At 46.6% G+C, this 24077-nt stretch overlaps 1 protein-coding gene across 1 annotated transcript in view; it reads right to left on the minus strand.

Annotated features, from left to right (window-relative positions):
* Positions 1 to 22899, minus strand: part of LOC141091173 (galactose-3-O-sulfotransferase 2-like) — a 129954-nt gene extending 107055 nt beyond the window's left edge. The window contains exon 1 of the mRNA XM_073576590.1: positions 22877 to 22899. Coding sequence (XP_073432691.1) covers positions 22877 to 22899 — 23 coding nt within the window. The remainder of the gene's footprint in view (positions 1 to 22876) is intronic.
* Between the last annotated feature and the right edge of the window lie 1178 nt (positions 22900 to 24077).

The raw sequence follows: 24077 nt of genomic DNA on the forward strand, positions 1-24077 counted from the left end.
TTCAGTGTCCACAAGTGTGTGCAGAAATTAAAAATCTCCCTTATCCTCTAGTCACTTTGGTCACAGCTCTGCCATCGAGCCTGTGACAGAGCGCTCAGATACTCAGTGGGCCTCACACAATCCATAAGTGTCCAGTGTCCACAAGTGTGTGCAGAAATTCAAAATCTCCCTTATCCTCTAGTCACTTTGGTCACAGCTCTGCCATCGAGCCTGTGACAGAGCGCTCAGATACTCAGTGGGCCTCACACAATCCATAAGTGTCCAGTGTCCACAAGTGTGTGCAGAAATTCAAAATCTCCCTTATCCTCTAGTCACTTTGGTCACAGCTCTGCCATCGAGCCTGTGACAGAGCGCTCAGATACTCAGTGGGCCTCACACAATCCATAAGTGTCCAGTGTCCACAAGTGTCTGCAGAACTTCAAAATCTCCCTTATCCTCTAGTCACTTTGGTCACAGCTCTGCCATCGAGCCTGTGACAGAGCGCTCAGATACTCAGTGGGCCTCACACAATCCATAAGTGTCCAGTGTCCACAAGTGTGTGCAGAAATTCAAAATCTCCCTTATCCTCTAGTCACTTTGGTCACAGCTCTGCCATCGAGCCTGTGACAGAGCGCTCAGATACTCAGTGGGCCTCACACAATCCATAAGTGTCCAGTGTCCACAAGTGTCTGCAGAAATTCAAAATCTCCCTTATCCTCTAGTCACTTTGGTCACAGCTCTGCCATCGAGCCTGTGACAGAGCGCTCAGATACTCAGGGGGCCTCACACAATCCATAAGTGTCCAGTGTCCACAAGTGTGTGCAGAAATTAAAAATCTCCCTTATCCTCTAGTCACTTTGGTCACAGCTCTGCCATCGAGCCTGTGACAGAGCGCTCAGATACTCAGTGGGCCTCACACAATCCATAAGTGTCCAGTGTCCACAAGTGTCTGCAGAACTTCAAAATCTCCCTTATCCTCTAGTCACTTTGGTCACAGCTCTGCCATCGAGCCTGTGACAGAGCGCTCAGATACTCAGTGGGCCTCACACAATCCATAAGTGTCCAGTGTCCACAAGTGTGTGCAGAAATTCAAAATCTCCCTTATCCTCTAGTCACTTTGGTCACAGCTCTGCCATCGAGCCTGTGACAGAGCGCTCAGATACTCAGTGGGCCTCACACAATCCATAAGTGTCCAGTGTCCACAAGTGTCTGCAGAAATTCAAAATCTCCCTTATCCTCTAGTCACTTTGGTCACAGCTCTGCCATCGAGCCTGTGACAGAGCGCTCAGATACTCAGGGGGCCTCACACAATCCATAAGTGTCCAGTGTCCACAAGTGTGTGCAGAAATTAAAAATCTCCCTTATCCTCTAGTCACTTTGGTCACAGCTCTGCCATCGAGCCTGTGAGAGCGCTCAGATACTCAGTGGGCCTCACACAATCCATAAGTGTCCAGTGTCCACAAGTGTCTGCAGAAATTCAAAATCTCCCTTATCCTCTAGTCACTTTGGTCACAGCTCTGCCATCGAGCCTGTGACAGAGCGCTCAGATACTCAGTGGGCCTCACACAATCCATAAGTGTCCAGTGTCCACAAGTGTGTGCAGAAATTAAAAATCTCCCTTATCCTCTAGTCACTTTGGTCACAGCTCTGCCATCGAGCCTGTGACAGAGCGCTCAGATACTCAGTGGGCCTCACACAATCCATAAGTGTCCAGTGTCCACAAGTGTGTGCAGAAATTCAAAATCTCCCTTATCCTCTAGTCACTTTGGTCACAGCTCTGCCATCGAGCCTGTGACAGGGCGCTCAGATACTCAGTGTGCCTCACACAATCCATAAGTGTCCAGTGTCCACAAGTGTGTGCAGAAATTCAAAATCTCCCTTATCCTCTAGTCACTTTGGTCACAGCTCTGCCATCGAGCCTGTGACAGAGCGCTCAGATACTCAGTGGGCCTCACACAATCCATAAGTGTCCAGTGTCCACAAGTGTGTGCAGAAATTAAAAATCTCCCTTATCCTCTAGTCACTTTGGTCACAGCTCTGCCATCGAGCCTGTGACAGAGCGCTCAGATACTCAGTGGGCCTCACACAATCCATAAGTGTCCAGTGTCCACAAGTGTCTGCAGAAATTCAAAATCTCCCTTATCCTCTAGTTACTTTGGTCACAGCTCTGCCATCGAGCCTGTGACAGAGCGCTCAGATACTCAGTGGGCCTCACACAATCCGTAAGTGTCCAGTGTCCACAAGTGTGTGCAGAAATTCAAAATCTCCCTTATCTTCTAGTCACTTTGGTCATAGCTCTGCCATCGAGCCTGTGACAGAGCGCTCAGATACTCAGTGGGCCTCACACAATCCATAAGTGTCCAGTGTCCACAAGTGTCTGCAGAAATTCAAAATCTCCCTTATCCTCTAGTCACTTTGGTCACAGCTCTGCCATCGAGCCTGTGACAGAGCGCTCAGATACTCAGTGGGCCTCACACAATCCATAAGTGTCCAGTGTCCACAAGTGTGTGCAGAAATTAAAAATCTCCCTTATCCTCTAGTCACTTTGGTCACAGCTCTGCCATCGAGCCTGTGACAGGGCGCTCAGATACTCAGTGTGCCTCACACAATCCATAAGTGTCCAGTGTCCACAAGTGTGTGCAGAAATTAAAAATCTCCCTTATCCTCTAGTCACTTTGGTCACAGCTCTGCCATCGAGCCTGTGACAGAGCGCTCAGATACTCAGTGGGCCTCACACAATCCATAAGTGTCCAGTGTCCACAAGTGTGTGCAGAAATTCAAAATCTCCCTTATCCTCTAGTCACTTTGGTCACAGCTCTGCCATCGAGCCTGTGACAGAGCGCTCAGATACTCAGTGGGCCTCACACAATCCATAAGTGTCCAGTGTCCACAAGTGTGTGCAGAAATTCAAAATCTCCCTTATCCTCTAGTCACTTTGGTCACAGCTCTGCCATCGAGCCTGTGACAGAGCGCTCAGATACTCAGTGGGCCTCACACAATCCATAAGTGTCCAGTGTCCACAAGTGTCTGCAGAACTTCAAAATCTCCCTTATCCTCTAGTCACTTTGGTCACAGCTCTGCCATCGAGCCTGTGACAGAGCGCTCAGATACTCAGTGGGCCTCACACAATCCATAAGTGTCCAGTGTCCACAAGTGTGTGCAGAAATTCAAAATCTCCCTTATCCTCTAGTCACTTTGGTCACAGCTCTGCCATCGAGCCTGTGACAGAGCGCTCAGATACTCAGTGGGCCTCACACAATCCATAAGTGTCCAGTGTCCACAAGTGTCTGCAGAAATTCAAAATCTCCCTTATCCTCTAGTCACTTTGGTCACAGCTCTGCCATCGAGCCTGTGACAGAGCGCTCAGATACTCAGGGGGCCTCACACAATCCATAAGTGTCCAGTGTCCACAAGTGTGTGCAGAAATTAAAAATCTCCCTTATCCTCTAGTCACTTTGGTCACAGCTCTGCCATCGAGCCTGTGAGAGCGCTCAGATACTCAGTGGGCCTCACACAATCCATAAGTGTCCAGTGTCCACAAGTGTCTGCAGAAATTCAAAATCTCCCTTATCCTCTAGTCACTTTGGTCACAGCTCTGCCATCGAGCCTGTGACAGAGCGCTCAGATACTCAGTGGGCCTCACACAATCCATAAGTGTCCAGTGTCCACAAGTGTGTGCAGAAATTAAAAATCTCCCTTATCCTTTAGTCACTTTGGTCACAGCTCTGCCATCGAGCCTGTGACAGAGCGCTCAGATACTCAGTGGGCCTCACACAATCCATAAGTGTCCAGTGTCCACAAGTGTGTGCAGAAATTCAAAATCTCCCTTATCCTCTAGTCACTTTGGTCACAGCTCTGCCATCGAGCCTGTGACAGAGCGCTCAGATACTCAGTGGGCCTCACACAATCCATAAGTGTCCAGTGTCCACAAGTGTGTGCAGAAATTCAAAATCTCCCTTATCCTCTAGTCACTTTGGTCACAGCTCTGCCATCGAGCCTGTGACAGAGCGCTCAGATACTCAGTGGGCCTCACACAATCCATAAGTGTCCAGTGTCTACAAGTGTGTGCAGAAATTCAAAATCTCCCTTATCCTCTAGTCACTTTGGTCACAGCAGCTCTGCCATCGAGCCTGTGGCAGAGCGCTCAGATACTCAGTGGGCCTCACACAATCCATAAGTGTCCAGTGTCCACAAGTGTCTGCAGAAATTCAAAATCTCCCTTATCCTCTAGTTACTTTGGTCACAGCTCTGCCATCGAGCCTGTGACAGAGCGCTCAGATACTCAGTGGGCCTCACACAATCCGTAAGTGTCCAGTGTCCACAAGTGTGTGCAGAAATTCAAAATCTCCCTTATCTTCTAGTCACTTTGGTCACAGCTCTGCCATCGAGCCTGTGACAGAGCGCTCAGATACTCAGTGGGCCTCACACAATCCATAAGTGTCCAGTGTCCACAAGTGTCTGCAGAAATTCAAAATCTCCCTTATCCTCTAGTCACTTTGGTCACAGCTCTGCCATCGAGCCTGTGACAGAGCGCTCAGATACTCAGTGGGCCTCACACAATCCATAAGTGTCCAGTGTCCACAAGTGTGTGCAGAAATTAAAAATCTCCCTTATCCTCTAGTCACTTTGGTCACAGCTCTGCCATCGAGCCTGTGACAGGGCGCTCAGATACTCAGTGTGCCTCACACAATCCATAAGTGTCCAGTGTCCACAAGTGTGTGCAGAAATTCAAAATCTCCCTTATCCTCTAGTCACTTTGGTCACAGCTCTGCCATCGAGCCTGTGACAGAGCGCTCAGATACTCAGTGGGCCTCACACAATCCATAAGTGTCCAGTGTCCACAAGTGTGTGCAGAAATTAAAAATCTCCCTTATCCTCTAGTCACTTTGGTCACAGCTCTGCCATCGAGCCTGTGACAGAGCGCTCAGATACTCAGTGGGCCTCACACAATCCATAAGTGTCCAGTGTCCACAAGTGTCTGCAGAAATTCAAAATCTCCCTTATCCTCTAGTCACTTTGGTCACAGCTCTGCCATCGAGCCTGTGACAGAGCGCTCAGATACTCAGTGGGCCTCACACAATCCATAAGTGTCCAGTGTCCACAAGTGTGTGCAGAAATTAAAAATCTCCCTTATCCTCTAGTCACTTTGGTCACAGCTCTGCCATCGAGCCTGTGACAGAGCGCTCAGATACTCAGTGGGCCTCACACAATCCATAAGTGTCCAGTGTCCACAAGTGTCTGCAGAAATTCAAAATCTCCCTTATCCTCTAGTCACTTTGGTCACAGCTCTGCCATCGAGCCTGTGACAGAGCGCTCAGATACTCAGTGGGCCTCACACAATCCATAAGTGTCCAGTGTCCACAAGTGTGTGCAGAAATTCAAAATCTCCCTTATCCTCTAGTCACTTTGGTCACAGCTCTGCCATCGAGCCTGTGAAAGAGCGCTCAGATACTCAGTGGGCCTCACACAATCCATAAGTGTCCAGTGTCTACAAGTGTGTGCAGAAATTCAAAATCTCCCTTATCCTCTAGTCACTTTGGTCACAGCAGCTCTGCCATCGAGCCTGTGGCAGAGCGCTCAGATACTCAGTGGGCCTCACACAATCCATAAGTGTCCAGTGTCCACAAGTGTCTGCAGAAATTCAAAATCTCCCTTATCCTCTAGTCACTTTGGTCACAGCTCTGCCATCGAGCCTGTGACAGAGCGCTCAGATACTCATTGGGCCTCACACAATCCATAAGTGTCCAGTGTCCACAAGTGTTTGCAGAAATTCAAAATCTCCCTTATCCTCTAGTCACTTTGGTCACAGCTCTGCCATCAAGCCTGTGACAGAGCGCTCAGATACTCAGTGGGCCTCACACAATCCATAAGTGTCCAGTGTCCACAAGTGTCTGCAGAAATTCAAAATCTCCCTTATCCTCTAGTCACTTTGGTCACAGCTCTGCCATCGAGCCTGTGACAGAGCGCTCAGATACTCAGTGGGCCTCACACAATCCATAAGTGTCCAGTGTCCACAAGTGTGTGCAGAAATTCAAAATTTCCCTTATCCTCTAGTCACTTTGGTCACAGCTCTGCCATCGAGCCTGTGACAGAGCGCTCAGATACTCAGTGGGCCTCACACAATCCAAAAGTGTCCAGTGTCCACAAGTGTCTGCAGAAATTCAAAATCTCCCCTGTCCTATAGACACCTTGTACCTTGTTTTACATTACTATATAGTTTGTTGGATTTTGTCTACATTTCTACCAAAAATGAGGGAGGCTGGTGGAAGAGGCCATGGAATTGGGCGGGGGTTGGCAGCTGGTAATGATGGTGTTGGTGGTGGATCTGATGGTAGTGGCAAGAGCAAAATAGGACGGAATGCAGGAGGCGTTGAGCCTGCATCATCGTCTGGCTACATAAGGCCTCGAACGCTTAGTTTTCTATGAGTTGCAAAACGCTTTTAAAGCCAGAACATCAGGAAAAAGTTTTGTCTTACATTGCTGACTCAGCCTCCAGCTCTATCGCCTCCTCTTCTTCAGTTGTAAAAAGTAAAAGCACTGAGTCGTCATTGGAGGCTCATGTTCATGGACCACACCTTTCCTTGTGTCCTTCACCCCAACCAAGATTGAAGGATGACGCAGGCCATACTACTGATTACTCCATGGAGCTGTTTTCACATACCATGCCTGGATTATCAAGTCAAATGGTGAATTACCCAGGCCAAGATGAATCTGACATGGAGTGCACTGATGCACAGCCGCTGATGGATGATTCTGCTGGTACATTCACTCAGAGCACTACATTGTCCTCGCAGTGTACAGAGCCAGATTCTGACCCTGATGAGACTCAGGTGCCCCTTCCCGCACACTATACCACCATACACGGTGACACAGAGGAAGGTGCACATGACGTAGAAGAGGAGGTGATGGATGACCCAGTTGTTGACCCAGATTGGCATCCATTGGGGGAAGAGGGTGCTGCTTCCAATAGCTCAGATGAGGAGCATCCACAGCAGACATCGACATCGCAACAGCTGTTATCTGGCAGGCCCGGAGCACTCCAAAGACAGGTTCCAAACATCAAAAGAGTTGCTGGACAGCTTGTCCAGAGGGTCAAAAGATCACAGCGTGCTAGGCCGCAAAATGTCTGCCAAAGTAGGAAGAGTGCAGTGTGGCACTTTTGTGAACAAAATCCTCATGATCAGGCCAAGGTTATCTGTAAGAAGTGCGCAAAGACGTTTAGCGGAGGGAAAAATCTGAAAAATTTGAATACCAGTTGCATGCTTAGACATTTAACCAGCATGCACTTGCAAGCGTGGACACAACACCAAACCTCAAGTGCCACATGTGCAACTGATCACAACGAAGGTAGTCAGCAACGCTACATTGTTTCCCCCACTGTAAGCCCACCGGTTAGCACAGCAGCAAATGTTGAGGTGTCGTTGCAATGCCACAGCAGTCAGGGAATCCCACTGTTATATCAACGAAAGACTGATTCTAGGCCATCAGAAAGAACAACAACTCCATCACCATCATCAACCCTCTCTCAGTCCGCCCTGTCCACCGCTACTTCCACCATATGCAGCTCTCAAGTCCAGCTCACCCTCCCAGACACTATGAGTAGGTCAAGAAAGTACTCAGTCTCTCATCCGCGTACACTGGGTTTGAACGCCCACATTGCCAAACTAATCTCGTTTGAGATGATGCCCTTTCGGTTGGTGGAAAGCGCAGCTTTCCGCGAACTCATGGCCTATGCAGTACCACGCTATGACCTACCCAGTCGCCACTTCTTCTCTCGCAAAGCCATCCCAGCCCTCCACCATCATGTGAAAGACCGCATTGTCCATGCACTCAAGCAGTCAGTGAGCGGAAAGGTGCACCTCACAACTGATGCATGGTCCAGTCGGCATGGCCAGGGCCGTTACGTGTCCATCACTGCGCACTGGGTTAATGTGGTGGATGCAGGGTCCACAGGGGACAGCGGTGGTGGGACAGTGCTGCCTAGCCCACGGTATAGGAAACAGTTGGCTGTAGGCGTTCCACCCTCCTCCTCCTCCTCCTCCAGAAGCGAAAGCTCGTCCACAGAGCGCAGTCGTACGAGCACTCCATCTGCAGCTGCCACTGTTGCACCCAATGTGTCCCCCTATCAAGCAGCTAGTGGAAAGCATCAGCAGGCTGTGTTGCAGATGATGTGTTTGGGCAACAGACACACCGCCGAGGTACTGGCCGAGTACTTGAAGCGACAAACTGAGTCATGGCTGGGCAGTGTACATCTTGAGGCAGGCAAGGTAGTTAGTGATAACGGCCGTAATTTTGTGGCAGCCATAGCCCTTTCAAAACTCAGCCACATACCTTGCTTGGCTCACACCTTGAACCTGGTGGTGCAGTGCTTCCTCAAAAATTATCCGGAGTTAACAGCCCTGCTCCAGAAGGTGCGAAGACTGTGCGCGCACATCCGCCGGTCGCCTGTACACTCCGTTCGTATGCAGAAGCTGCAGCGATTGCTCCACCTTCCCAACCACCGCCTCATTATCGACATTGCAACAAGGTGGAACTCCACCCTGCACATGGTGGAGCGGCTGTGCGAGCAGAGGCAGGCCATAATGCATTTGTGGGAGGATACACGGCCAGGCACTTTGAGAGCAGACATGGAGTTGACAGGTGTGCAGTGGTTGAAGCTGAAAGACCTCTGTAAAGTCCTTCAGTGTTTTGAGGAATGCACACGGCTGGTAAGCGCAGACGACGCCATCCTAAGCATGAGCATCCCACTTATGCGTCTGCTCATGCAAACTTTGACGCACCTTAAGGAGCAGGCGTCTGCAGCCAATGTTGATGAGGAGGAAGAGGAGGAGGGAATCCTTGATGACATTCAGCCATTGTCTGCTCAGGGACCTCTCCTGGACGAGGTGGAGGAAGAAGAGGAGGAGGAGGATGATGATGGGGATGATTACTTAGGGGAGGAGGATGCATCTCGTGGGGCAAGTGAAAATGTTGGCGTGGCAAGGTCTGGTACAGGGTTTGTCCGTGACTGGAGGGATGTGGATTTGCCAGAAAGTGCTCCTCCAACCAGCACTCGCAGTGCATCATTGACACCAGGAACATTGGCCCACATGTCAGATTATGCCTTGCGGATCCTAAAAAGGGACCCCCGCATTGTCAAAATGATGAACGATGACGACTACTGGTTGGCCAGCATCCTGGATCCACGCAATAAAGGCAAATTACAAAACATCATGCCACAGGAGAACCTTGACCTAATATTGGCTAATAAACAAGCAACTCTGGTAAATCGGTTGCTTGAGGCATTCCCAGCACACAGCAGCGGTGATGGTTCTCACACGAGCCGTACGGGCCGGGGGCAGCTTGGCAGAGGTGTTCGTGGTGCACACAGCAGAAGTGGCGTTGGAGACAGGGGTTTCATGACAATGTTGTGGACTGATTTTTCAAATACCGCTCACACAACTGGTAATACTGCATCGATGGAAAGTGACAGGAGACAGCAGTTGTCAACTATGGTTACAAACTACTTTTCCTCCCATATCGATGTTCTCCCACACAGGTCAATCCCCTTTGACTATTGGGCCGCTAAACTGGACACCTGGCCTGAATTGGCCCAATATGCCTTACAGGAGCTCGCTTGCCCAGCTGCAAGTGTGCTATCGGAAAGAGTCTTCAGTGCAGCTGGATCAATCCTGACAGAAAAAAGGACCCGTCTGTCAACCCAAAATGTGGATGGTCTAACCTTCATTAAAATGAACCATGCATGGGTTTCCAAGGATTTTGTCCCACCTTCCCCTGATGACACATAGGGTGACAGAAAAATGGCTTGCTTTGGTCCACCTCTTCCTGGGACTTCACCTATTTCACCTTTTGCATCAGCTGAATGTCCAACATCAACATATGCCACTTTCTAAAACTCCCTAACTGTGCTGCCTCCCACCCCATGGCCGGGGTCACCACCTAGCGCACGACACCGTGCGAGTGCCGTTGCCCTGGACAGGTGGGTAGGCCGACTCTTGGGCGCGGGCACTGGCACAGGGTCCCTCATAGTGCAATCAAGTGTCTCTGACGGTGGTGGTGCACACCCGCCGTCAGACACACCTCTGTACTATGAGGGGCCCAGTGCCAGTACCGACGCCCACGAGTGGGCCCCCCTTGCTTGGGCAGGGCCCCAGCATTTGCAATCTTTACCTCTCCCTGCTCCTCCGCTGTGTAATCTGGGCCGTCAAATCCATACTGTGCCTGACACCGTCTGAGCCTGCCTCCTGATGTATAGACATATATTTTGAATGTGTACGCTATCCATACATGTTATCCGGGGATACGGTACCCTTTCTAACCATTGTGCAATCACGTGCAATCCATACTGGGCCTAACACCGTCTGAGCCTGCCTCCTGATGTATAGACATATATTTTGAATGTGTACGCTATCCATACATGTTATCTGGGGATACGGTACCCTTTCTAACCTTTGTGCAATCACGTGCAATCCATACTGGGCCTAACACCGTCTGAGCCTGCCTCCTGATGTATAGACATATATTTTGAATGTGTACGCTATCCATACATGTTATCTGGGGATACGGTACCCTTTCTAACCTTTGTGCAATCACGTGCAAGCCATACTTGGCCTAACACCGTCTGAGCCTGCCTCCTGATGTATAGACATATATTTTGAATGTGTACGCTATCCATACATGTTATCTGGGGATACAGTACCCTTTCTCACCTTTGTGCAATCATGTGTAATCCATACTGGGCGTGACAACGGCTGGCGAGCTGTTAAGCAAGCTACAGCACCTGTGGTTTGCACACGTAAGTTTTTAATTTTTTCAGGAATGACGGTTAGGCCTAATTCCGGAACTGCGGTTGACCTGCACTTACTGGGAAATCATCGTTCGCGGGTAATAACTGTAATCACAGATCCCCATCACTTATGTTGTTCAGCGGGTTATCTGCACCTGTAAGCGACAAATGCTGGCCTTTTCAGTGTAGCGCACATGCAGCCACGGACATGTAAGGGCATGACACACCAGTTATTGGCCAATCTCATGTGCCAGAGCCTCATGTGTCCCTCTAGTAAGCCGGACTCGGACCGCGGGGCATGACGGAGTCTCGTTCGTTAACGGAATTAAGCTTGCAATGTGTGCATCTGTTCTGTAGCTGGCATGGTTGAGGTTGCCCGTGTTGAGTCAAATTACGCAGTAGGCTCCACTCCTGGTGGTGCCCTTCTGGACATTCCTTTAAGGTTCAGCTTTGCAACCATACTGCCCACGTAAAACAAACACTTTGCCTTCATGAACGCTGTTTGGAGGGTCATGACTCGTGGTAATAACGCCGCCCAATCAGTTAACCTGCTAGAGAGATCCTTCGTTGCTCCCAAGCATGACATCACACTCCCTAGGAGGAAGGTAATGCCACTGTAGCGACCGTACTCCTGGGGGCGACACAAGTGCACTGATGCCCAACCACTGCTCGATGAATCTGCTGGTACATTGACCCAGACCACTACATTCCCCTCGCACGCTACCCGGCCTGAATCTGACCCTGATGAAACTCAGGTTACCCTTCCCATATACAGTTCCATCTTACACGGTGACAAAGAGGAAGCTGCAGATGAAAGTGCCAACGAGTGGGCCCCCCCTGCTTGCTCAGGATCACAGCACTTGCAAGGTTGAAATACTGTGCAGTGAGATGGAAGATGGGGACGACGAGGAGTCCAGACTAGTACAGGGATTCTCTAGCGAGGAGACTTATTTGATTGTTTTCAATGTTGGGACAGCAATTTTTGGGGAGCACTATACTCTGGAGAATGATAGATGGGGCCCACCATACACTGGAACATTCCAAAGGTGGACATCAGACACTGGAGCAGCATTTACAGGGCCCATTATACACTAGAGCATTAGAAATGGGGCCCATTATGTTTGGAGCATTATTTGGGCCCATAACAAAGTGGAGCTTCATCCATGGGGACCAACATATACTGTAGCATTATGTGGAGCTCATCATATACTGTTTCAAACATTATATGGGACCAATGATTCTGTATGGAGAAATAGATGGGCCTTGTCATGAGATGTAAAAAGTGAAGTATTTTTCATTGTACTATACCGCTATTTCTCTGCCGTATCGGAGCATGATGAGTAGTGGTATGTGTTAAAGGGGCGCTCTTTCGCCCAGGGCACATGAAAACCTGGAGCCAGCCCTCCCCCCCACAACTTTAGCCAAATTACCCCCATTTTTCAGTGCGTAACTTGTATTATGAAGTTAATTAAGGTTGACAAGCTTAAGTAAGAAGAATTGATGCTTTTGGCATTCAAATGGGCACTGTAGGTGTGTTTCCTGTCCTCCTCTCACTGCCGACTTTTATTCCCCATTGACTTACATTGGGTTTCGTGTTTCGGGACGACCCCGACTTTTCCCTATAATCGGACGATCTTGCTCGACCTGACTTTTTGAAAAGTCGGGTTTCACGAAACGAAACTCGACCCTAAAAAACCAAAAGTCGCTCAACTCTACTTATGAATTAGGAGAACAGTAGGAAACCGAGAGCCTAATTTTAAAAACTGCTCCCCTTCCAAACTCTCTCCCAGAGGCCATTTTCCAAACAAATATCTCAAACTACTAGGCAATTGTCCCTGTCCCGTCTCCACCCCCCATCCTCCAATATGCTGGCATTGTGCTGATAGAAAATAGACCCAGGGGTTGGGAAGCGCCAAACCTCCTTCCTCCTTTGGCCTCTGCAAAGCTGTGGCATCACAATCATTTTTAAAAGGTTCACCCTTCCAATTACCGAAAGATGTAATTTATTCCATGCTGATATTTTGGAACGAATTTTTTGTAACAAAGGGCTTAGATTAAGTTCTTCAAACCTAGTCAACGGAAGGGCGATTTGTATCCCCAAATATTTAAATCCCGAAACCACCTTCAATTTTGCTGACCTTTCCACCTCCCCCATATCCCTATCTACCTCATCAATGGGCATTATGCACGATTTGTCCCAATTGATTTTGAGTCCGGAAAATTCCCCGAATTCCTCAATTAATGCCACCGCGTTATCCAAATTCTCCCGAGTCCTCCAAAAATAACAAAATATCGTCGGCATACAAAGACACCCTCTCCTCCTTCACTCCATAAACAAATCCTTTTATCTCTTGTGCATCCCTTATTTTAGTGGCCAGAGGCTCCACGGCGAGGGCAAACAGCAACGGAGACAACGGGCATCCCTGCCTCGTACCCCTATGTAATGAGAAACTATCAGATAATTCATTATTCACTCTAATTTTTGCTGTTGAAGAGGAGTATAGCAACCCCACCCACGATATAAACTTGGGCCCGAACCCAAGACCAATCAAAACCGACCACAAGTACTTCCATTCTACACAATCAAATGCCTTATGGGCATCCAAAGACACTACTACTCTCTTTCCAGCATTTTCGGCTGGAATTTGCATATTTAAATATAGCCTCCTTAAATTGATTGCTGTACATTTATTGGGCATAAATCCCAATTGATCTGGGTGGATTACGTTATCAATCACGTGGGTCAGAACTGTATGCCAATTTAGTTGAATGCTGTGCTCGGGGGGGATCGGGCGGGCCCTCCTGACTCACAGGTCCCATAGCAGCTGCGTGGTGTGCCGCTATTAGCAGCACGCCACTGGCTAAGGGCCCCTGGGGGAGTGGGCGCCCTAGGCAGCTGCCTAGTCTGCCTGCCATTAACGCCAGCCCTGCATCCGGCATGGGTCAGGATTGGAAAATGAGGGAATACAAACAAAAGCTGGTAGACGCACTACTGACGGTGTTCCCACCTGACAGTGGGGGCTCAGTTGAAGCACCAAGCAGAGGCAGAGGACGCAGTCACCAATGCAGCTGGGGCACCGACACCACCTCGGAAGAATGGCCAAAATTGGGAAAACCTTCCTCAGCATGCCACAACATCTGGCACCACCATATGATACTGCCCGTATTATCAGGAGGCAGCCTTTCAGGAAGAGTATGTGGATTGCCCTCGCACCCAGGGCAGCGGGATACTCAGAGCCGGGCCCGTGGAGTTTCAATGGGAGTTGTCACGGTAGCTATGACCCGGTCCGTGGCCATGGGCGTCCATTGTAAAAGGGGAATGTTGAGCGTGTGGATGATGATGATTAAAGTTTATTAGTGAATGATTCATGACGCCACCTGTGGTGTTCGGCAATGAAGATGTTAACCCGACGCTGCAGACAGATCCTCTGGGACAGATGGTGTGGTGCAGCAATGATGTGGTGGCCCTCCACAGGTAGGGCTGTAGTCCCAGGGCAGTGTAGATGAAGCGCTAGTGAGGGGAGTGTAATGGTGCAGCGTTAAGCACAGAGATGTAACAGGGCTGAGTAGGTTGGCGCAGGAATAAGCGGAGGACACCAGGGCATGTAGTTCCAAAGCTTTACTCACAGTCTGTTGAGCATACAGGTGCCCGCATCCATGCCGTGTCCTCCAGGTCAGGGGCTCAGCCAACCTCCAGGCAAGATGAAGTACTCCGTTCCAACACTCCGCCAACATAAGTGCCTTTTCTGAATGTCTCCCTTTTGCGCCTATAGTGAAGTACTCTCAGTACTGAGTTACACTGGAGTTCCTCCTGTCAGATATTTTTAGAACTCTACTTGTACGGCAGACAGCTGTAGCCGGCTTCGGGGACTCCTTGCTACTAAGTCCCGGCTCACTCTCGTTGCTGTTGTGCCCCCAAGTCTTGTGTGGGAATAAAGTGGTGACAACTTCTATTCCTCTGGTGTCAGTCGCAGGACCATTAGTATCCATACAACCTCAGGGACCGGACCCCGGCCTTGCGCTGTGAGCTTGGGAAGGGTTCTGCTCTAACCCTAATCCTTAGTCCTCCTCTCCTTACGTTCCGTACTAATCCTTCTTTCTTATGGAGAGAGTCAGGCTTTCTATCAATGTTCCTTTCCTGTGCCAGCGGACCCAGGTCACTGAGGTCGGCTTCAGCACTTCCTTCATCCATCCCACTCAGGGGATCTTCACTCTTCCTCTGACTCTGTCAGACTGACTAAATCCTAAACTCTTCCCGCTCTTTTGATGCTAACTAAACTCCACCCGCCTCCCAGCACGCTTTGTGTTCCAAGCAGGGAGCCACCAAAGGGTGCTTTGCTACACTACTGTGTTGTGTGGGATGCAGGTGTTGGAGCGTGGTCAGGTGTCTCCACCTTACCTGAATGGTGGGGTACCACACCTCAGGAGGAGGTGCAGTACCTCTGTGGCGACTGAACCCTCAGGGGCGCCACATATGTGTCCACACTTCTCCATGTACTGAGTGATGGGTATGCACCATTTAACTTCTGGCTCTGCATATTGGACACATGGCCTGAGTTGCCCTTTTTGCCTTGGAGGTGCTGGCCTGCCCTACAGCAAGTGTACTTAGGGAACATGTGCTTATCATAGCAGGGGGTGGGATCAAAAACAAGCGCATCCGCCGCCTATCCACAACCAATGTGGGAAAGCTCACATTCATAAAAATGAACCAAGCATTGATCCCACAGTACTTGTCCATACATAGATTATTACATACAATGACTCTAAAATACAAGCTTATGTCTATGAAAAGGACTGTGCAACCTTGTGAAATAGCACATGTACATAAAAAAAGGAGAGTTTCAGGGAAGATGTTAGGAAAAACTACTCCTGTGACTTACTGGAATAACCAGACTCATTTTATTGACCTTAGAGGAATGTAATTAGCAGAGCAGTTAACATAGCTTATCCTGATAACAGGGCAATCTGGACTCCTTTTCGAAAGCCGTACAAAATTCCCCTATTTTGCTTTTTATAGCGAGAGTATAAAAATGTGCCTATATAAAGGTAATTCCTTTCCCTTTATGGTTATGATATGCCTGTCATTGCACAAGCATTCTAGCAGACTGCTGGCTATGCTGGCCAGCACGACTAAGGGCCCAGTTTGTTCATTTTCATCACTCCATTGTTATCATGGTCAGCATCATCATCATTTTCAATTGGACTGTCAGCCTCATCCCCTGCCTGTGCCGAGTCTATTTCCCCATCCGCATGCTGCTGCTCCTCCTTCTCTTCCTCAAAGTCTTGCAGCTTTTAGCATGTTCCTTCAACAGACACAGTGCTATGATGAACAAGTGCAAGTTGCTGTTCTTCTTCCATCCCCTCTGTAAATGGGATGCCCTTGCTGATTTAAGACTTGTCTCTATTAACAAGTTTTGTCACCTCTTCAAAGGGTTTCAGTAGGCAATAGGTGTTCCTTATCAGCTGCCAATTGCAGTCCTCAAAATAACCCAGTATGGCTGCTGCTTGGTATAGACAATCACCCCTTATGGTACAGATGCTCCAACATGTGCACTGCTGCGGTACAGCAGGTTGCAGCTTGCAAATCAGGCAGTGCTCTGTCAAGTTATTCTGTTTTTGCTAAGCTGGAAGAGCATGCTTTGCCACATAAGAATGGTTGAAGTCAGCTGACATTCTACATCACCTGTAGAAATTCTGCAATATATATGAAATCTATTGGGTTGTGATATGCTATAACAGGTGGCTCTCTGGCCAACCGTATAATTTTTGCAAAAACCAGGATGGTATACTTTGACACATAAGATCATTAGAAATGAGCTGACACTTTACAGACCATAGCCACCACCTTCTTCAAGGAGGTATATTTCTGAAAGAAATGTTGCACAATGAAATTCAGAACAGGTGCCATGTTGGAAGCATGAGTTACTTTTCCTGATTGTTAGGCAGCCAGAATGTTCTGGGAATTGTCATTCATAACAATTCCCAGCAGCTGCAGTTCACAAAAGTCAGCCTGTTTCCAGTCTGGAATCAATGCTTTCCTGTGTGCCAGTTGGGGAAGGGTCTGTTTGTTGTACAAGAGTCAGAGGTTGTGTAGGAGCAGACAAATAACCACAGCTTGGTCAAGGAACCAGATGCAGCTCTCCTAGACGTGGAGGCTTCACCGTGTTTGTGGTGGCACATCGCTGGCACTCAATACATTCACTCAATGACTCTGAAACTTATGTACTATTCTTGCCCAGGTGTCTAGAATACAGTGCATTTTGAAGTTCAAAGTTGAGAAGAAATAATACTATATGTCTTCCAGTGAGGCTGAGCACAGCTGACTTCTCAAGGTGGTATGGCAGAAGAAAGAGAATGTACACTCAAAGTTCGTCAAGCACTAGTGGTGGATGACAATGATGATGGTGACAAAGACACTAACCAGGAACTACTTGAGGGTGTGACATGATTGACAGAGAGATGAGAGTGACAAGAAGAAAAGAGAGGAGAATTTGAGACTTGCTCTGATTTCTGGCCAGATTGATTTTATCAAATGAGCAGGTGATGTTCCATGTGTGCTAATGGAGAATCATAGTGCCAATTCTACAAGAGCCAGACTACAGACTGTCAACAAATCATTTGGTAGCAATGTTGAAAAAATCTCCCATATATGAGATAACTACATATATGACTCAACACCACCACGAGTAGACCTTTGAGGGGTTGTTGAGCAGTCTCCACCAACAGCACATGTGACAATATGTGCTCCAGAGATCACAGCAGAACAAGATTTGCATCAGATGATCTTTTAGCCTGCACTGTGTCTCACTGAAGCCAATACCCTCCTCCTCTGATGAGCTCACCTCTTCTACACACCTCTTTGGTTCCCAAGTTTGGCTGATAATTGCCTCTGTGTGGGAAATGGCCATAGCTGCTTGACCTTCCCTCCTGTCCATCAAATTCCCATGTTCCCATGTAGAAATTTGCCCAATCTCTGAGTGCTACCATGTGCTACTACCACAGCTTACATGGAATTGGTAACTCAGTGTTTTTAATATTTAGCTCCTCCTGTCGCATGTCATCTGAGTATGAAAATTGACTATTGATGTCTTTAAATAAATTAACTGAAATTTGTTGCAGTGTAGTATCTTCCTTAGCCTCCGGGGTGTAGTGGGATAGGGGACTATGGGAGGCACAACATTAAATGTTATGGCGGTGGAGTTGGACAGAGCATAACACTGACTCAAGCTGAATATGCAGCTGTCAGAGATTCAGACTACATTATCCTATTGTTACTGAGGCAAGTGATGTAACATATATTGCATTCTACCCTCCACTTCCTCTCCACTGATATTCTTAAAAGTGAGCCCCAATTCAGACAGTGATGATGATGACTGCAAAGCACTGTGAAATTAATGGAGCTATATAAGTTAGTAAAATAAATCAATCAATATATAAAGTCCTGAAATTACATCCAAGGCAGAAAAAAAAATCATAAAATTCATGTATCATATCATCATATTTTTTTTTTGTGCATGTGCTTTACTTAACATGGTAAAGTTTTGTGCTCCCTGTTACTTGTTTTTATAGTCTTTTTCAACATTAAATGTTTCCGTGCTGTGACTCTACCCTTCTGTAGTAATATGTTATATGTTGATGTGGCCTCTAAGGGTCTCACTACTTTAATGTGTGTACTATAGAGTGTAAGAACTTGTTGGTTAGTTGTTGTTAGCAGACATCTTGTAATGGAGGAATGTATCACAAGTCTCATGTAATAAACAAGCCTGGAGATATCCAAGGAGTGTGATCCTTGACCAGAAATACATAACAGAACATGGTGGCAGCTGGGCACAGAACCTGCAAATCCTCAGAGCTTGTGTGAGGCTGGGACTGTACAGAGGATCACAGAGAATCACAGCACCTGTAAGTACAGATTCCCTGACATTACTGCAAAATGGAGACTGGTCTGAAGCCCCCTCAGGGACTGGATGTGACTTCATGTTATCTGTCACAGACTTGGAGACATTGGAAGGAAGAGTTTACACTGTATGTGGATCTCACAGTGGCCCCCACTGGTGACAAACGAAAAGTGAAGCTGTTTTATTACCTTATTGGGGAAAATGGCAGAGAATTAGCCCACACCTTGCTCCCACACACAGACAACCTCCTTCTAGCAGATATTGTGCAGGCATTTGATAAACACTGTGACCCAAAGAAGAATGAGACAGTGGAAAGATATAACTTTTTCACAAGACATCAGGAGGATGGTGAAAATGTGGACAGATATCTGACAGAGCTGAGGAGGCTGGCAACAACATGTGGTTTTGGAGAGATCACGGACAGTCTAATCAAAGATAGAATGGTGTGTGGCGTAAGAGACAGTCATCTCAAAGAAAGATTACTGAGAGAGGAAGACATGACTTTAGAGAAATGCATGTAAATCTGCAGGGCTGCTGAGCTGTCAAAACACAGCCTGAAGATGATGGCAGGCACCAGTGATAATGATGATGATAAGGTACATGCAGTATTTATGAAAGGAAAGACAAGACTAAGCTCCCCTATAAGCACTGACCACTGCAAGTATTGTGGGAAAAGACTGCAATGTAATTCCATCTGCTCTGTTGAACAAACAGGTTTCTATTGAGCCAACTGACAAGGTACTGGTGATGTACAACAAAAGTGTTCTGAAACCGATGGGGACATGTAAGCTCAAAATACGGAACCCATGTAACAGAAAGAGTTATAGAGTTGAATTTACCGTGTTGCGTGGTGGTAACCATGTACCATTATTGGGAGTAAAAGCTGTTCAGGCAATGGACTTAATAAAAGTACAGTCTCAGAATATTATGTCTGTTGAAGTTTCCCTGGATATACCAAATCCCAAACTAAATGCTGAGCACAACTTGGATATTCAGAAAATAAAAAACGAAGTATGCTGATTTATTTGAAGGTGATGGGTGCTTTGAAGGTAAATATAGACTAGAAATGGACAACACCGTGCAGCCTACCAGATTACCTACAAGGAGAGTGCCTGTTGCTTTAATGCAACCGCTGAAAGTAGAAATGCAAGATTTACAGAGAAGAGGCATGATAGCACCAGTCCATAAGAGCACAGATTGGATCAGCAGTTTGGTCATAGTGCAGAAACCATCTGGCAAGTTAAGAATATGCATTGATCCTAAGCCACTCAACAAGGCGCTGAAAAGAAATCATTACCCCATGCTGACATTAGATGATGTTCTACCAGATCTATCAAAAGCTAAAATATTTTCTGTATGTGATGTGAAAAATGGATTTTGGCATGTGGAACTGACTGAAGAATCAAGTTTATTGACAACATTTTCTTCACCCTTTGGACACTTTAAATGGCTGAGAATGCCCATGGGACTAAAACCTGCTCCAGAGGTGTTCCAGCAGACATTAATGCAGGCTTTGGAAGGACTTCCTGGAGTGAAGACAATAGCAGCTGATTTTTGGGCATGGTAAATTATCTCTCCAAATTTTGCAGTCATCTGTCAGTCATGTGTGAGCCACTGAGACAGCTAACCCACAAAGATGTGCTCTGGGAATGGACAGAAATCCAGGAGACTGCTTTCCAATCAGTAAAGAAAGCTATTGCAGATGCAGCAACCCTAAAGTATTTCGATCCAGATCAAGAAGTAGTGGTGCAATGTGATGCTTCAGAAAAAGGCCTTGGAGCTACTTTAATGCAGAACAAACAGCCACTCACATTTGCAAGCAGAGTCCTTACAACAATAGAGCAGGGATATGCTCAGATTGCGAAGGAACTACTGGCTGTGGTATTTGGGTTGGAGAAGTTTCACCAATACACCTATGGACGACGGGTAAGAGTATAGTCGGATCACAAACCTTTGGAGAGCATTACAAAGAAACCTCTACTGAATGCCCCAAAGAGACTATAGCGTATGCCGTTACGACTTCAGAAATATGATTTTGACATTGGGTACTGTCCAGGAAAAGACTTACTGATTGCAGATACGCTAAGCAGAGCTTACCTTGCTATCACAAATGATGAGGAGAAAGACATTGAAACCATCAATATGTGTAACTATCTAGCAGCGTCAAAAGAAAATTTGAAGAAAATCCAGACTTTCACAGGGAAGGATAAAAGTCTCCAGAGTTTAAAGACTGTCATCTTGCAGGGCTGGCCAAAATACAAGCAGCATGCTCCAAGGGAAGTTTCACCATTCTTCCACATAAGAGATGAATTGTCAGTGCAGCAAGGAATCATCTTTAAAGGAGGCAGGGCGGTTAAACCAGAAGTTCTCAGAAGAGACATACTGAAAACATTGCACTCTTTCCATCTTCCCACTTAGGCATGGAAGGATGTCTACGTCAAGCGAGAGAATCTGTTTATTGGCCAGGTATGAATGACCACATTAAAAATTATATAGCACAATGTGAAATATGTGCATCCTGCAGTGATAAACAACCAAAGGAGACATTGCAACCACATGAAATTCCACATAGGCCATGGTCAAAAATAGGAACGGACTTGTTCACATGGAATGACAAAGAATACCTGATTATAGTGGACTATTTCTCTAACTTCTGGGAGGTTGATTTGTTGCAGGACATAAGGGCGGGAACAGTGATTAAAAAACTCAAGGCCCATTTTGCCAGGTATGGCATTCCAGATGTCGTTTTCTCAGACAATGCGGCGCAGTTTACTTCGGAAGAGTTCAAAACCTTCAGCAAGAAATGGGAATTTGAACACCAGACGTTTTCTCCCAGATATCCTCAGCAGAGTCTACAGCAAAAACAGCCAAAAGACTCATGCAGAAAGCAAAACAAGCAGGTACTGATGTATATCTGTCTATACTGGATCACAGAAACACACCCACTCAAGGCCTAGACAGCAGGCTCATGAGTAGGAGTACAAAGACACTCTTACCAACTGCTAGTCATCTGTTAAAGCCAAAGTTGCTGGGAAACATCAAAGCTAAATTACAGAAGAATCAAGATAGGCAAGCTTTCTATTACAATAAATCTGCAAAGGAGCTGCCTGAGCTCCAGAGAAATGACAACATTTGGCTGCAGCCAAGCAGCTCGTTTGACAAACACTGGCAAAAGGCAAAAGTTGTCCAGAAACTAGGACCTTGGTCCTACAAAATTCTAACAGAGGAAGGAAGAAGACTAAGGAGAAATCGGAGATACCTGAGGAAATCGCAAGAAAGAGATAATTCATTTTCATGGCCTTTTGAGCAGTATCCTGATACCCAAGACAACGAAGCAGCAAGTACAAGTCAAGTACGAACAGTGACAGCTGACCATCAGGGTAAGGATTCTGGTCAGAGACAGGCAATATCAGAAGGCAAATTACCAGGATCAGAAGAACTACCAGATGTAGGCAGTGACACATCTTATGTTACTAGAGCTGGCAGAATTATCAGAAAGCCGGCGCACCTCAAGGATTATATCTAACTGGACTTATTATGTTATAGCTCTAACTTGGTCATGGTATACATTGTTTATTAATTGTATTGTTCTTTCAGTTAAAAGAGAAAGGATGTAGCAATATGTTATATGTTGATGTGGCCTCTAGGGGTCTCACTACTTTTATGTGTGTACTATAGAGTGTAAGAACTTGTTGGTTAGTTGTTGTTAGCAGACATCTTGTAATGGAGGAATGTATCACAAGTCTCATGTAATAAACAGTGAAAAATGAGGATAAATGGACTCATGGAGATCAACATCCAACACTGCGGAGACACCATCACATGTTTTTCAACGCAGTGATTCTAGAGCAATGCCCCCATCCCTTATGGGAAATCCCCCAAAACAGCTGTCTGTGGATGGATACCATGTTTTGGCATAGGTGGTTTCCTTCATTGGAGACTGCCCTTCCCGTGGTTGTTCCTTCCCGGGGAAAGACCTGGCTAGTCATTGCTTGCGTTGAGAAACATGTGATGGTGTCTCCGCGGCTTGTGTTTTTCATGTAATAAACAAGCCTGGAGATATCCAAGGAGTGTGATCCTTGACCGGAAATACATAACAGAACACCTTCATCCTTTTATTTGAAAAGAACATATATTATGCAGGATGACTCTGTTTTCTTTGTGATAGATATTTATTTCAGTGTTAGACATTTGAAAACAATAATACTCTCACCTTTCTGACTCGCTGGTTTTCATAATTTGTAAAGCCAAAAACAATACTATTATAATTAGTAAAATAACTCCGGAGATTTTCAAGCACCGAATGTTGCTGCAGATAAACCTGAAAGACAATCCAAAATGTATTAAGTCAATTTTATAACACATTTATAAATTTCATTGTATATTCTTTAGTGCAAATACCTACAAAGTTGCAGGAAGTTCAGAGATGTGAACTAGATGCAATGATACTTGCTTTAGCCAGTGCTTGTTTAAGATGCAAGTAAAGACCCCATCCTAGCAATACATTCTCAACCCCTTAAGGACCGCTGATATGCATTTTTACAGCAGTCATTAAAAAGCTTTATAGCTCAGCACTGCTTTTTTATGGTTCTGAGAAATAAGTAAAGGGTGCCCCCTCACTAGGCAGAAACATTCCAGGTAGCTGAAACCCTGGAGTAAAGAGTCTGAGCATTTGTTTTGGGGGGACACAATCATCGTCAGCCAACAAATAATAGCAATCTCAATTTTAAAAAAAAGTGAATCACTTATTACAAATCATTTTTCTCGCTTCTAACATTCTATGATCTGTCAGAAGAGAGACAAATAGTGCCATGAAGTCACAGTACCTCGGTAATGTTCCTCCCCTGTAAGAGTGGTGGTGGACTGTACTATTGTGTCACAAATCACACTGTGCTGCGTATCTCAATGTGAATAGTGTCATGCGTTTTTAATGTGTATTGTGATGTAGACTGTGATATGGTATAATATAAGTATTGTTAATATAGTTTGCAGCATGATTTATCTATAGTGTAAAAAAAGTAATGTCTAAGTATAGAGTAAGACATAAAGTAGTGACCATTGGATAAGATAGTGTCACGGGTGTGTCAGATACAACAGACTGTCGCTCTGCACCTGGTTGCAGAAGGTCTCTGTGTTTGGCAATACAGATGCCTCCTTAATCCTTCTGATTCTTGGATCCAGCGGCAACCTCCTTCCAGCTCTAGTTGACACACCTGGACCTTGGGGTTTATAAATCCCCAGTTTGCTGCAGAGAATCGCTGGTGATATTCACGTTTCCCGTGAAGGCTTGGAGCTATAGCAGTCAGCTAACTTCCTCCCCAGAGCTGTTTGAGGACATTTGGTGTTACCTCTCTGAGTCTGCTAAAGCTAAGTTCATTCCTCTTGTCTGTCTACCTTTTTGTCTTTAGTTTACA

The sequence above is a fragment of the Dendrobates tinctorius genome, unplaced genomic scaffold (assembly GCF_039654945.1).
Source record: "Dendrobates tinctorius isolate UK_male_01 unplaced genomic scaffold, ASM3965494v1 ptg000049l, whole genome shotgun sequence".
Classification (NCBI taxonomy): domain Eukaryota; kingdom Metazoa; phylum Chordata; class Amphibia; order Anura; family Dendrobatidae; genus Dendrobates; species Dendrobates tinctorius.